Source organism: Octopus bimaculoides, chromosome 2 (assembly GCF_001194135.2).
Source record: "Octopus bimaculoides isolate UCB-OBI-ISO-001 chromosome 2, ASM119413v2, whole genome shotgun sequence".
NCBI classification, from domain to species: domain Eukaryota; kingdom Metazoa; phylum Mollusca; class Cephalopoda; order Octopoda; family Octopodidae; genus Octopus; species Octopus bimaculoides.
Window position 1 is genome coordinate 45,362,408 of NC_068982.1, and position 14,433 is coordinate 45,376,840.

Consider the following 14,433-nt stretch of genomic DNA (forward strand, 5'->3'; position numbering starts at 1 on the left):
ATATATGAATGAAAGGTATGTGGCCTAGTGACTCGGCTGTTGCACTTACGATTTAGTGATCGTGGGTTCGATTCTCAGACTGGGTGGTGCGTTGTGTTCTTGAGCAAAACATTTAGTTTCCCATTGGTCCATTTCCCTCAGCCAATGGAGTGGCATCATTTGATGGCTAAAACGATGCAAAGCGCATTGTGACCAGTGATGTGTTACAACATCTGATATTCTGGTCGGTCACATGATCAAGTGAACCAACTGGTTGTAGCAGTTATAGAAGAATAGGGAGGGAAAGTCCTAGAATCCCGTCAAACTATGTTGGTTTGCCTTGACATTATGCATTGGCTCAGAAAATCCCACTTCCTCCTTAATTTGACTCTATTTCCACTACGAAACTCATTCTAATAGTATTGCATGAAAATGACGTACAATTAAGAGGAATCTGGGCTTTTTTCAGCAGAAAATTATGAAACATTTATTAAAAGATTTATTATTATCAGAATGAATGTGCATGGCTTAGTGTTTAGGGGTATTCGACTCACGATCGCAAGGTCGTGAGTACAATTGCCGTCGATGTGTTGTGTCCTTGAGCAAGACACTTTATTTCACATTGCTCCAGTCCACTCAGCTAGCAAAAAATGAGTAGTAACTGTATTTCAAAGGACCAGCCTTGTCACACTCTGTGTCATGCTGAACCTCCCTGAGAACTACGTTAAGGGTACACATGTCTGTGGAGTGCTCAGCATGTTAATTTCAAGAGCAAGTTGTTCCATTGACTGGATCAACTAGAACCGTCGATGTGGAAACCGATGGAGTGCCGGTATTATCAGAAGGCATGGATCAAACACTATAGTGACTGAAACTAGTCTAAGAATTAGTGACTCATTGAAATAAGTTCAATAAAATGATCAAAGACATAGACACCATAAATGGTTATAAGCTATTTATTTGCTAAAACTATATTTGTTCAAATGGGTTTCTTATTTCTTTACTGCCCACAAGGGGCCAAACATAGAGGGGACAAACAAGGGATTAAGTCGATTACATCGACCCCAGTGCATAACTGGTACTTAATTTATCGACCCCGAAAGGATGAAAGGCAAAGTTGACCTCAGCGGAATTTGAACTCAGAACGTAGCGGCAGACGAAATACCGCTAAGCATTTTGCCCGGTGTGCAATCGTTTCTGCCAGCTCATTACCTCTTTTGTTCAAATGGGTTTCTGCACCCACTGGAGTTTTATGGGCTACAACTGGAGTAAAGCACAACTGTGAATGCTGAGCTTCAACTCCAAACTTTCAGTAAAGGGAATAGCCATATGCATTGCTATACACTACTTTCAGGGGTAAAAAAAACATAATGCCATCTATTCATTGGATTCAAAAAGAATTAATATAAGCTAATGGGTCTTGATGTGATAGGGAGACACAATGCTATAAAAATTCATGAATAAAGTATCACAGACATTTTGTAGTTTATGTACGTCGTGTGATTCGGATAAAACCGTCATGAGGACTGACGTCAGACTTAGGAAGCACCAACAAGTTGGAATTTTTCCGTATTAATGGGGATTTTTCAGATCTTTTTTCAAGGTGCTCTTGGAGATGCTCTAGATTATCTTTTTAGCAAAAAAATTTTGCAGAAAATAATGGGTTTTTAATCCCTCCCATACACACACCACATCTTTTCCTCTCTGGACTGAATTTGGTCGATTTTATGGGCACTATGCACGATGATTTTGTGGGGCACTACGCACTTAAAGACTGAAGGAGAAAGGAGCCTTTTTGGTAACAAAAAAGTAAATATTTTCAAATGAAAAGGTGTGTGATTTAAGGGAGATTTGGTTGTTGTTTCTAGCATATCCCATGACCACCTTCCACATTTCTTTCCCACTGTGGCAAATATGGATGTTTTTCAATATTTTCTCCCCATTAATAAACTCATTTATGCAATGAAAAAGAAATTTTTTTGAAAATTTATGATTTTTATTAACCCTAAACCTTACGAGTCAAGAGATATGTTAGAAACAACGACCAAATCTCCCTTAAATCACACATATTTTCGTCTGGAAATATTTACTTTTTTTTTTGCCTATAGTTTTTAAGCACGTAGTGCTCCCCTTTGCCCGAATCATCGTGCGTAGTGCCCACAAAATTGACCAAAATCGGTCCGGAGAGGGGAAGATGGTGGGCAGGGTAAAAAAATTCCATCATTTTTTGCAAATTTTGGTTGATTCTGTGGGCACTACGCATGATAACTATGCACTTAAAAACTATAGGAGAAGCCTTTTCGGTAAAAAAAAAAAAAGACTTAGAAGATAGTCCTGAGCATTTACAAGAGGATTGTGAAAGAAAATCTGAAAAATCTGTCAAAACAGAGAAATTCCAACTTGTTGGTTCTTCCCAAGTCCAACGTTCGCCAAAATGAGTTCTGACTGGTCTTATTCTCATACATTGTATATTTTCTAGTTGTTATAAATATTTTCTTATTTTTCATTGTACGAAGTTTTAAACTCTTTAAGTGTTATATTTTTGTACTTTTTAGGAAACCAAGTTTTATTCAACATCAGTGTTGAAGGAAATGAATGCCTGAATGATGAAGTGATTTTGAATGTTACTGGATATAAACCGCAACGTATAATTGAAGGAAGACAGTTGTGTAGTGACAGGATTGATGATTCAATTAATATGAAACAAATACTTCCTATAAAGAGAACATTCGGGCACATTTTCATTCAGACTAATTTGCCCATTTATCGACGAAATGAAAAAGGTGAGTAATTACTTTATATTTTATTAAAAATTCAATAAAATAAGTTTAATATTATGATTGATTCAGTTTAAAAGTTTTAATATTTATTGATTTTTAAGGTGGCGAGCTGGCAGAAACTTTAGCACACCAGGCGAAATGCTTAGCGGTATTTTGTCTGTCTTTGTGCTCTGAGTTCAAATTCTGCCGAGGTCAACTTTGTCTTTCACACTCTCTGGGTCCATAAAATAAGTACCAGGTGAACACTAGAATCGATTTAGTCAACATAGCCCATCATCAAAAATGTACAATAACACCAGAGATCAAGAAGATTTATAAGGTATACTTTGACTGTCCACTTGGAGATCAGGACAAGTTATGGGCACTACATTTTATCTGCTCAGCTTGCTCAAATGGCTTACGTGACTAGTTCAATAATAAGTCCATTCCAGTGATATAGAGTTATTTTTGCAAAGTAAGTCACAGGATTTTCTATGAAGAATAAGCACAAAATTTGTGTATCTAAATTTGGACTCTGCAATGAGACCTGTGCCCCACAATGGAAGTTTGCCAATTCCAGTTCCACTAGATGATGGTATTGAAACATAAGACGATAATGCTGACTGTCACGATAGTGCTGCTGTGCTGCCGAGGAAGATTTGCATGGCTGATGATGAACATGGTGAAAGATTTCACCAGAATATTAGTGCTATGGAGAAATGGCAGCAAGGCTTCTGGAATGACAGTATGCTGGCTGACTACTACTGGACACATTACTGTGATCAACCAGATCAGGAACACCGCAGGAAATCCAAATCACAATGTTTCTTACTCTGTTGTTCTAACTTTGGTTTGTCTGACCCATTTTTTGTGTGTTCACTCTTTGTAGAATGGTAGTAATGATTTTTAACTCAATAAACTCATTTACTTTCTAAAAATAATTCCCTTATTTATTACGTTAACGATTTCATATATACGGATATGTAAATATTTGCATGTATCTATCGAAAAACTGATACGTGCTGCATACAAATGGAGTGAAATTTTGAAATCAACATATAAAATTAGTCTTAAAAAGTCGTTTGTATTCATAATGAGTATAATACATTTAATTTTGACCACCACCACCACCACCACCACCACCACCATCATCATCATCATCATCATCATCTTCTTCTTCTTCTTCTTCATGAAGGCAGCGTGCTGGCAGTATCGTTAGCATGCTGAACAACATGCTTAGCGGTATTACTTAACATTTTCATTTTACGTATTAACAACGTGCTGCAAAAAAATGTTAATGTGTCAGTGACATTTTATGAATGTTACTGGCTCAGTTAATAGTGGAAGAGAAGTTAAACTTCCTTGTTGATGTTGATCCAAGAATGAACTTTGAATTTATACATATTTACAAAAGCCAATTTGAGAGTTTCTTTCATGGTAATGGTAACTACCGCAGTATAGTTTGTTCTAAAAGAGCATCCATGTTTAAGTGGGGGATAAATATTAACTATTTATTAGTTTGCCGATCGCTGTTCAGTTACACTTCTTCAGGTCATTACGAAACAACCTGTCTAATGGTTCTGAGAGGGTCACGTAAAACACCGTTAAGATCTGGCATCTCTTGAATACAAAATTTGTTATTATTTTTAAATCACTACTTCACTGCATTGAGTGTTGTTTTTGATGACTAATAGCCTGTCATTATACAACACTTGACAACTATCTGGATTGGCCCCAGTCAATATTTAGTAGCATAGCTTGGAAATGGGTGGTTATGGGGGAACTCTGCCCTGAACAACGCTTTTATGGAGGCAGCACTTTTGAATCTACTGTATAAACCAAAATAAAGGGGTGAAAATAGAGGGCCGTCAAACATAAGGGCTACCCCGGGCAGTACACACTCTAGCTACACCACTGTCGACATTGTTTCTTTCTAGTCATAACAGTCGATACCATTATTTCTGTTTCAGCTACAGTTCAATTTTAAGAGCATTTGGGATTAACTATCAATAGATTCTATTTCCTTTTCTGTTTAACCTTGTATGTTGAATGTTTCCGCAAGTATTACTGATATATTGTAGTACATAATAAGAACAATCTAATTGTAAAATCTTTCTGAATCCACTGTTATTCTAAAGTTACCTTTACTTTATCATAATCATAGAATGTCTTCTCATCTCTCCTTTGGTATTTGTTGTTCTCAAGTATCGATTAACCTCTTTTCTTCGAAGTTGCTGGCTTTTTGCCTAAACCAGAGACAAAAAGATAAAACGACAGTGAACTAGTAGAACCGTTAGAGTGTTGGAAAAATTGCTTTGTGGCATTTGCTTTGACTCCTTACATTCGGAATTCAAATCCTGCCCATGTCAACTTTGCCTTTCATCCCGCCAGGGTTGATAGAATAAAATACCAGTCAAATACTGGGGTCAGTGGTATCGACCCCCATCTCTTCAAAATGACTAGTGTTATGCTTAAATCAGAAATCATTAGTGATAATATGTGTAACCTAGTGACAGAAAACAACAACAGTTCAGAGAGTGTATCTTCAAGAAATATTTCTTGTAAGAGATTCATAGTATTTCACTGCCTCTTGTTCAATGACAAAATGGCCGAGCAAAATACTTTAATCTTTTAAAGGTAGTAATTTTTCAATGCTACTATTCATTGTTAGACATCAAGAATCTAATTATGATTACTGAACTGAAACGAAAGCATTTTATAGTCTACTCATTTTCTTATGAGGTTTCTGAACTTAGAAAACAGTCTATTTTGCTTTTATCTATTAGTTGTTCAGTGTAGTTCCACACTGCTCCTTCTGTTAGTTTGTTGATAATTATTATGTCATATTTTAAACTGTAATTTTTGCCTAATCAGAGCTATTAGTTTTTTTTTTTTTGGTGTACGTTATGTTAATGTCCAAAGTAAGAAGAACATCGGGCAAAAATACCGAAATGATTATATGCCTGTGTTTTTGCTTGGTTAGCTTTATATAAGGATGTATGTGATAATGTGTGTGTGTGTGTGTGTGGTCTTCAGTGTTTATTTCATCGTTTAGTTTTGAGATAATAACTATTGTATATGAGCTTTTTAAATAGTTTCCATATTTGGTGGCACTAAATCATGTGCTCTGCAATTTTGTAAAACTCAGCTTCTCAAAATAGGTATCGAGACAATTAGTCTTACATAATGATGTTCCCCAATGGTCACAACTACACCCGCATTACACGTTTGCCTTTCCCTATTCTGGTGAGCTCAATTGCGTTTGTAAATTCTGTAAGTAGTGATGTGTACATCCTAGGAATAGTTTTTCTTTTTTTTGTATGTAAAGTTCTTACATTGTAGCTTCTTGTGTGTCAGTCTTAACATTCATCATAAGACTAAATTCAGTAACCCCCACCTCCTTATATCCCAGTTGTCAGTCACTGCTTTTTATTTTTTATATTGAGTCTACTTCACATTCATTTAAAATTAGTTCAACCAAAGCTGAAAAAATTTCTCTCTATCTTTATTGTACACTGCAAGAGTCTTTAAAAGTGCATGGGTCTTGAACTAGAGGACATTTCAGCAAGTGTTCCATAATTTATGTATCTTTGTCGTATTCACACATGGTGGTGTTGGAGAAGCTGTAACTCCATTTGTTGAGTATCACATTGACTCGTCCAACATCATTCTTGGTCGATTAAAACATTTCCACTTTGCCCAGCTCACATCCACATTAAGTGGTAACTGTCTTCTTGCTACCCACCAGCATGACACTTTTAGGTCTGCTGTAAGCAATATGTGTTTTTTGTGGGGTCTGGGGGGGGGGCAAACGGAAGGGCCGCCTTGGGTGGCATACACTTTAGCTACGCTAGTGTTGCTACCACTTCTGTTATTGACGAGAGTGGTAGGATGGTCTTTTCTTTCTTCCCTCAAAACAAACAGTTTTTTAATCTCAGTACTGGCCTCAAAGAAAGTAATACACTTAAGAAAGATTTTCCTTGACATCAGCTGACTTTGAACTGTTATTTCGTCGAACATTTATTTTCTGCCGATTACATTCCTTCATACGGATTCAAAATGGCTGGTGATCTCACACCTGCTGGAATATGAAGGCTGTCAGTTTCTTCTGAAGTAAACTTCCTGTGATCAGTCGACACAAAGCATTAACGATGGGATCTAGCTTCTTACCATTGATTGGTCTTTCCTGTTCTAGTGGACTCAGTCATGGAATACTCAGCAAAATGTTCAAATAGTTCAACACAGGGTCTGAGGATCATGCTACTGAGAGTTGGCGCAATGTTTCACAGGTTTTCAGTTGGAAGGGGCACAGTTAGGTCTTAAATGAATTGGATTCTACTCATAATACAGTGTTAGCTGATCAAGAAAATTGATCACTTCTTATACTACCGAGAAATTTTAATCGTATGCAGCAGATCATCAGAATGATCATCAGATCATCATAAATCTGCATGAATCACCACTTCCTGTTTGGTAATTGACACAGGTACTGAAAAGCACGAGCAAGCACGTTCGTTCCCTCGAGGCAGACTATTCTGTGCATTTTTGTCAACAGGAAACAAGTCTATTTTGGTAGCATTTTTGCTGATAGGGAACAACTTCGTTTACATCTCAACTCCATAAAAATATGTTCTCCAACATTCTTTCATTCAGCTCTGCAAGCTGGGTGTCCTTAATGCTGGCTGAGCAGATACAATTGATTGTATTGTATTCTGCAGAGAAATCAACAAAAAGTGTACTGGTTACCATCCATTTTTCAAGGTCATTTTCGATGTGGTGTTTTTTTTTATTTTTTTAGAGAAAGCCTATTTGTCTTGAGAATAGGCGTTACATCAGCTGCTGGCACTACTCCATTGATGGTTAGGCATTCAAAGAGATTGACTACTGAGTGTGATTGAGAAGTAAGCTCAGCATGTAACTTTTGCAGATTAATGTGTCTTCTTTGTTTCAGCTGTACTGTTACACGAATCGTTTTCTAGATCTGATGTAGTTTATATGTTGTCACATAATGATTGTGTAGCTGTAAGAACTTCGATGACGTGTTCTGATATTGAGGTGACTTCGAGCACAAAGGCTGCCCTTTCAAAATTCACATCATCATATTGAAAAACTCAGTAAGGACTTCGATATCGTGTATTGATATTGAGGTGACTTCAATTACTGAGGCTGCCCTATAGATCTTCGCATTACCATATAGAAAACTCAGTAAAAACTACAATATCGATATTTTGCTAAAATGTTTATTTCACTTTCAGCAAAGTCATTCTTTTCAACTTCATTTTCTTGTGCTGTATTTTTGTTTTGTTTCTGTTTATTTTTTCCTGCCAATTTCTTTTATATTTCTATTAGCAATTTTTTAAGACCGGTAATTGTACTATCGGTCTATGTTGTCAAACTGTTAAGTTACTCCTTCCACCCTCCACCCCCATTTCGAATCGAGCTTGGTGCAAATAATCTTCATGCGCAATTACATATTTTTTCTCGACTGGATATCTTTCGTTAGTATTTTGAATAGACTTTTTACATTATATATTTTGATTTTTTAGCATATGTTGCGTGATCATTACATCAGTAAATTGTTTTCTCTCCTTTTCCTATATCGTCATACTATCGCAGTAGATTTCTTATCAAAAGCAATAATTTTAGAACAAAGCAGCATTTTTCTCAAACTATTCATCGCTACTCTCACTATTAATACTACTTTTGTGTGTAGGGACTTCCACATAATTGGTTTGTTGCCTCAACCTATTTATACGATATTTTAATATAACGACAGCTATGCATGTCGGGCGAGTTAATGGTCAGGAAAACTTATCTGTATAACCATAAATACTAGCATTGTTCATCTTCAGCTTAGCTATTTTTAGTCTTTTAATAATATTTACTTACGAAGGTGTAGAATTATTAGCACACTGGACAAATGCTTGGCGGAATGTCGTTCATTTTTACATACTGAGTTCAAATTTTGCCGAGGTCGACTTTGCCCCTTCATCCGTTCGGAGTCGATAAAGTAAATACCATTTAAACACTGGGGTCGATGTGATCGACTTATCCCCCTCCCGTAAAACTGCTGGCCTTGTACCAACATTTGAAAAGAGACGGTGAATTAGTAGTACCAGTTAAGTGTCGAACAAAATTTTCTTGCACTGTTTGTTTCGAATCGCTTTGCTCCGAGTTCAACTCTCATCGAGGCCGACTTGTCCTTTCATTCTTTTGAGGTTGATAAAAAAAAAGAAGTACTAGTTCAGGTAGGGGGATTGACAGACTTGTCAGGGGTATCAGACGAGATACCTTACGGTAGCATCTGCTCAGTGTATTCTGAGTTCAAGTCCCACTTTCTATTATTCGACAAAATCAAAAGTAAAAAAACAACCCCTACCTCTTCGATCATGCTTCATTACCTTGTCCCATGTCTTCCTGGATCTACCTCTTCGACAGGTTCCCTCCACAGTTAGAGATCGGCACTTCTTTACAAAGTTGTACTCATCCATACGCATCACCTGGCCATGCCAGTGCAGTCGTATAGTTTAATAGTAATCAGCTCGATAAGAAAATCGGTTACTATCGTCATTATTAATTTAAAATCTCAAGAAATAAGTATTAATAATCAAAGTGCTATTGGAACTTAAAAAGGAAAACCACGTGAATAAATGCAATATTTTATCTAATTCAGCATATTACGGTTTATCTTTTGTCTTGCTTGTTTCAGTTATTAGATTGCGGCCATGCTGGGGCACCGCTTTGAATAACTTTAGTCAAACGAATCGATCCCAGGACCTATTTTTTTAAAGTATGGTACTTATTTTATCAGTCTCTTTTGTTGAACCGCTAAGTTACGGGGACGTAAACACACCAGTACTGGTTACAAGCGGTGGTTAGGGAAAGCAAATAAGTGAGAAGAAATATAATTAGTTGCAATGACCTTTTATTTTTATTGTCATCGTTACACTGTAAGATACAGTTTCTTCAAGTTGTTGTTATACACAGATTATTTGCCGTTCTGGTTTCGATTCTGTAGGTAGTTAAATTCATTTTTTGTTGAATGCTAGGAGAACAGATGAAAGAAGGAGAGAGAAAGAGTAAAAGAATTTAGACAAGTAAAGAAAGTGGAAGTTGTGTAGTCGCTTGGAGACACCATGTGTGAAGTGTTCCTTTTAGCCAGGAACCAAACGAAAGAGGTAGAACAGAATGTAAACAAGAGCATCGGTTGGGATATTTTCCATATTTTCCAAGTTAATAAATGTGGGGATTTTGTGGAGTCAGCACATCAAACCAAAACAGTGGCAAAACGGGATTCTTATGTTTTATCATTTACTTGTTTCAGTCATTGGACTGTGGCCATGCTGGGGCACTGTCTCGAAGGGGTTAGTAAAATAAATTGATCCCAGGACTACTTTTTTTTTAAGAGTGGTAATTATTCAACCCATACTAGCATGGAAGGTGGACGTTAAACAATGATGATGATGATGTGATGGTCCATATTGTCACTTAGTTGTCTGATTGCCATATAGCTTGGCATATTTAACAATTCATAGCTTTTAATTTGTGATTGTGGTTAGGTGGGAACTGGATTATTTGGTCTGACTGCATGCTGCTTCCAAATAAAACCAACTACAATATTCAGATCATATTAGCATGTATATTTACAAACTGATGTTACAATTAATTTACAATACCAGTAGCTGGTGTGTAAGAATGCATGCTTGGCAAGAGGTGAAAGTGATATGTGTTTGTGCTTGGCAAGAGGTGATCTTTCTAACATGAGGCTGGAGTGGCAATGCTGTCAGCTAACCAAGAAAATCTCTCTGAATCCTCTGCCTTGTGCATCTTAATTTATAACCATGATTTCTTTGTGAAACTGCTTGGACTTTTCCATTAGTCTTTACAATACACAAATGTATCAATAATGACTGGCTGAATAATGGGCCAAGATCACCGAATGAGGATAGTCACCACCAAATATGGAAACTTGATGCACTGTGACCTCTGCTCATTACTGAACTGGCAAGGTTTTGAATGCTGATTACTGCTGTGTGTTTGTCTTCTGTGCATAGTTGCAATTGGTTGTATAATGTCTTTTACCAGCTGAATCGCTAAACTGACAGATAAAAGATGGTGTCCATTTCTGTGAAACTTGTGTCTGTTTACATATGATGTGTGTGAAACATCACTAAACAAAAGATATGATGTCCAGTTACCATTGTTGGTAAACCCTTCTAATCGCTCCTTACTGGAGAATATCCAACATATAACAAAACTAATAATCATGATAATCATACTTCCTGGGATATATTTATTACAAGTGAATACTAACTGTAGGTTTAGGACTTAAATCAACTGTTAAACTTTATTCTACAACTTGACTTTCAGTAATAAGATGCAGGATTTTTGGGGGGATTTTTTTTTCAGTAAAAGTAAAAGTATGTGCAGAAAAAAAAAAAAAAAACCCAAATAAAAATGTAAATTGCTCTCTTTTAAATTTATTCAACACATAACATTTGTTGAGGGAATCATTTTAATTAACCAAAAAAATAAAAGAAAGAAAAAATACAAAAATACCCCAAAATGGAATTTGAATGTTTGATTTGGGAGAACTTGTAAGATAAGTAGAGGTCATAATTTGGGGCAGCGATTTTAAGTCAACCTGATTATAACATTTATTTATTCTGAATGGAAGAATAGCAAAGTTAGCTTTAATAAAATTTAAATTTAGAATGCTATAGGATGTGACTAAATATCTCATAGCAGCCTTTTAGCAATGTCATAGTAAGAGATAAAGTGCTGTTGAGAGTCAACGTCACCATTTATTTTTTGGGAGGCTGATAAAATTCTAATGAAGTATTGCTGTTATATAATGTGCTTTCAATTCAATTCTGGGGACTGGTATTTATGCTAAAAATCCTCGTTATAAGATACAAGTAACTTTAAACAACCTTTTTATAAGTGAAACTCATGTATTTGTGTACTATAAAGAAAAGAGCATAAGAATTCAACTTAATTATTTTCTCCTTCTTTTTTCAGTAACAATACGCATATTCCTTTTAAATGAAACAATGCATATTAACAAGTACCAAGTGCTGGTAACTTTAAAGGTAACTATCTTAAATTAGTTTCTAATGTTGTTTGTTATTTTGGGCAATTGTCAATTGAGTTTTGTTTGAAATGTTAACTTTTTACGTTTTTATTTAATGTGACCAATGCAATTTAAATTCTTGGACAATGAACTACTGACATTACTTCTTTTTCCAAGAAAAACAACATAGAACACATGCACAAGTCAGAATTACATAGCGTAATTAAGGAGAGGATTAACCTTTACGAGGTACAAATCAACTTTGTTTCAGGAAGAAGTACTGCTGTTGTTGTCTCATTAGTGAGACAACTGTCTAGCATCTGTTGATATGGTGAAGACTTGACAGAGTTCCGTGCTCTATATTCTGGTGGTCACTAAGGGAACTAGGAATTGTTTATTTTTAGAATTACATTGTAGGGTAGGTTTGAGAGGCCAAATTTGGCTAGTTTGAACATAAAACAGGGAGAATATTTGGGCCAGATATGACCGATTTAAATGCTAAAGTGTTAAAAAATGTTGTCATGTGATTGGGGTAGTTTTGGTTAGTGATCCTCAAATTAATGAATACTAGCCCCCACACAACTAAAATATTAAGGAAATACTTTGCCTATCCCTGCCAATTATTAATGAGAAGATAAAATAAATTTTGCATCTATATACTTCTTAAGATTATTAAAGATAGTAATTTATGCCATTCCTTTTCAATCTTTACAACATCCCATTCCTTGTCCCTTACCATGGGAAACGCTGGTTGAGGTCACTATACACAGTTTATTCATGATTTTTAAAAATTCGATGTGACAGATGACATGTAGTGCCTAGAGCAATAGGTGTAAGTTAAAGCATCCAGAAATGGTGATGGAAGATTGAGATTGTGAAGAAGTGCATATTCTAAATAACATATGTTTTCAAGCTTTAAAAAATATGAAAAATGTGATAAGATTTAAGGATGACATCAAATTTAGCTGGAATGGTTATGTAATCAAAATGGATTTTTTTTTAATGAAATTAGTTTTTAGTAACTAGGTACAGGCATGACTGTGTGGTTAAGAAGCTTGCTTTGCAACCACATGGTTTTAGGTTCAGTCTCACTGTATGGCACTTTGGGCAAGTGTCTTGTACTATAGCCCTAGATTGACCAATGCTTTGTGAGTGAATTTGGTAGACAGAAACTGTGTGAAAGCTTGTCATACACGTGTGTGTGTGTGTGAGAGAGAGAGAGAGAGAGAGAGAGAAAGTTTGTATTAGTCCCACACACTGCTTGACAACTGGTGTTGGTTTATTTATGTCATTGTAACTTAGCAGTGCCCCAGTATGGCTACAGTCCAATACCTGAAATAAGTAAAAGATGAAGGATAAATCACTGACACCATAATTATAAATTTTTGGTGCCTTTTGATGTCAAGAAAGACTCAGTTATCTCAAGCATTTCAACAAGCAAATGATAAATTCCATCCTTAACTTCCTTATATTTCAATTTTGCACAATAAAGGCAGCATTATTTGTTTTAGCCAGTCTACATTTCTCAGTTAAATGTTTATCATATAAAAATATTATTTTAAAATATCACAAAGAATAAATTATTTTGTCTAAATTATATGAAAGTGTGATATAAAACTTTCCCCAAAAATATATGTTTTGGAATTTCTATTTTATTTTTTAAATATTTATTTTCAGGATCCATCTAATACTGCAGTTTATTCGAATATTTTTTATGAAACTTCTCCATATTTAAGACTAGCTTATTTGTTGAACTCATCGGCCCCGTTTGGTCTTTGGACTGTTTCTGTGAAATATCTTGGAAGACATCTTGAGGTAAATAAACTTTTCTCTTATTTCTTCTTCAAAATACAAGGTGGGCCTAAAGTCATGCACCAAACGTTTTCCATTTTATTTATATTACCTTATTATTATTATTATTATTATTATTATTATTATTATTATTATTATTATTATTATTATTATTATTATTATTATTATTATTATTATTAAGGTGGTGAGCTGCCAGAATTGTTAGCACACCAGGCAAAATGCTGCAGAGCATTTTGTCTGTCTTTATGTTCTGAGTTCAAATTCTGCTGAGGTCAAGGTCAACTTTACCTTTCATCCTTTTTTGGGGTTGATAGAATAAGTACCAGTTGTGTACTGGAGTCAGTTGAGTATTGGGATTGATATAATCGACTAGCCCCCTTCTCTAAATTTGCTGACCATGTGCCAAAATATGAAACCATTACTATTACTATTATTATTATTGAGTGACAGAGCAGTGCATGCCATCAAAGTGACACGGGTAAAATACATGAAACCCAGTATACCCATCATGACTACCCATATGATATGGGTACACCAGGCACATTCATCACAACCATATGTACGTGATATGGTGATCTCATATCAAGATAAACAATGCATGACCTTGCAGGTGGGGCCCAGTTAGAATTTTCTTCAGTTTGAGTAGTCCATCCTGCTCAAAAGGTTACTAAATAAGAGTTGTTTAAGGATGTTGAACGAAACACCTATGTTTCCAAAGGTGAATTATCCAAACCCCAAAGAATTCCTCTTAGCATATGGCTAAGATGCTCCCCCACTACTACCACCACCACCACCACCACCACCGCCCCC

General features: G+C 35.7%; 1 protein-coding gene across 1 annotated transcript in view; it reads left to right on the forward strand.

The window, feature by feature from the left end:
- The window catches only part of LOC106869164 (complement C3), a 160,574-nt gene that overhangs the window by 47,700 nt on the left and 98,441 nt on the right, over positions 1–14,433 (forward strand). The window contains exons 3-5 of the mRNA XM_052976969.1: positions 2,535–2,762; positions 11,760–11,830; positions 13,489–13,626. Of these exons, the coding sequence (XP_052832929.1) occupies positions 2,535–2,762; positions 11,760–11,830; positions 13,489–13,626 (437 nt within the window). The remainder of the gene's footprint in view (positions 1–2,534; positions 2,763–11,759; positions 11,831–13,488; positions 13,627–14,433) is intronic.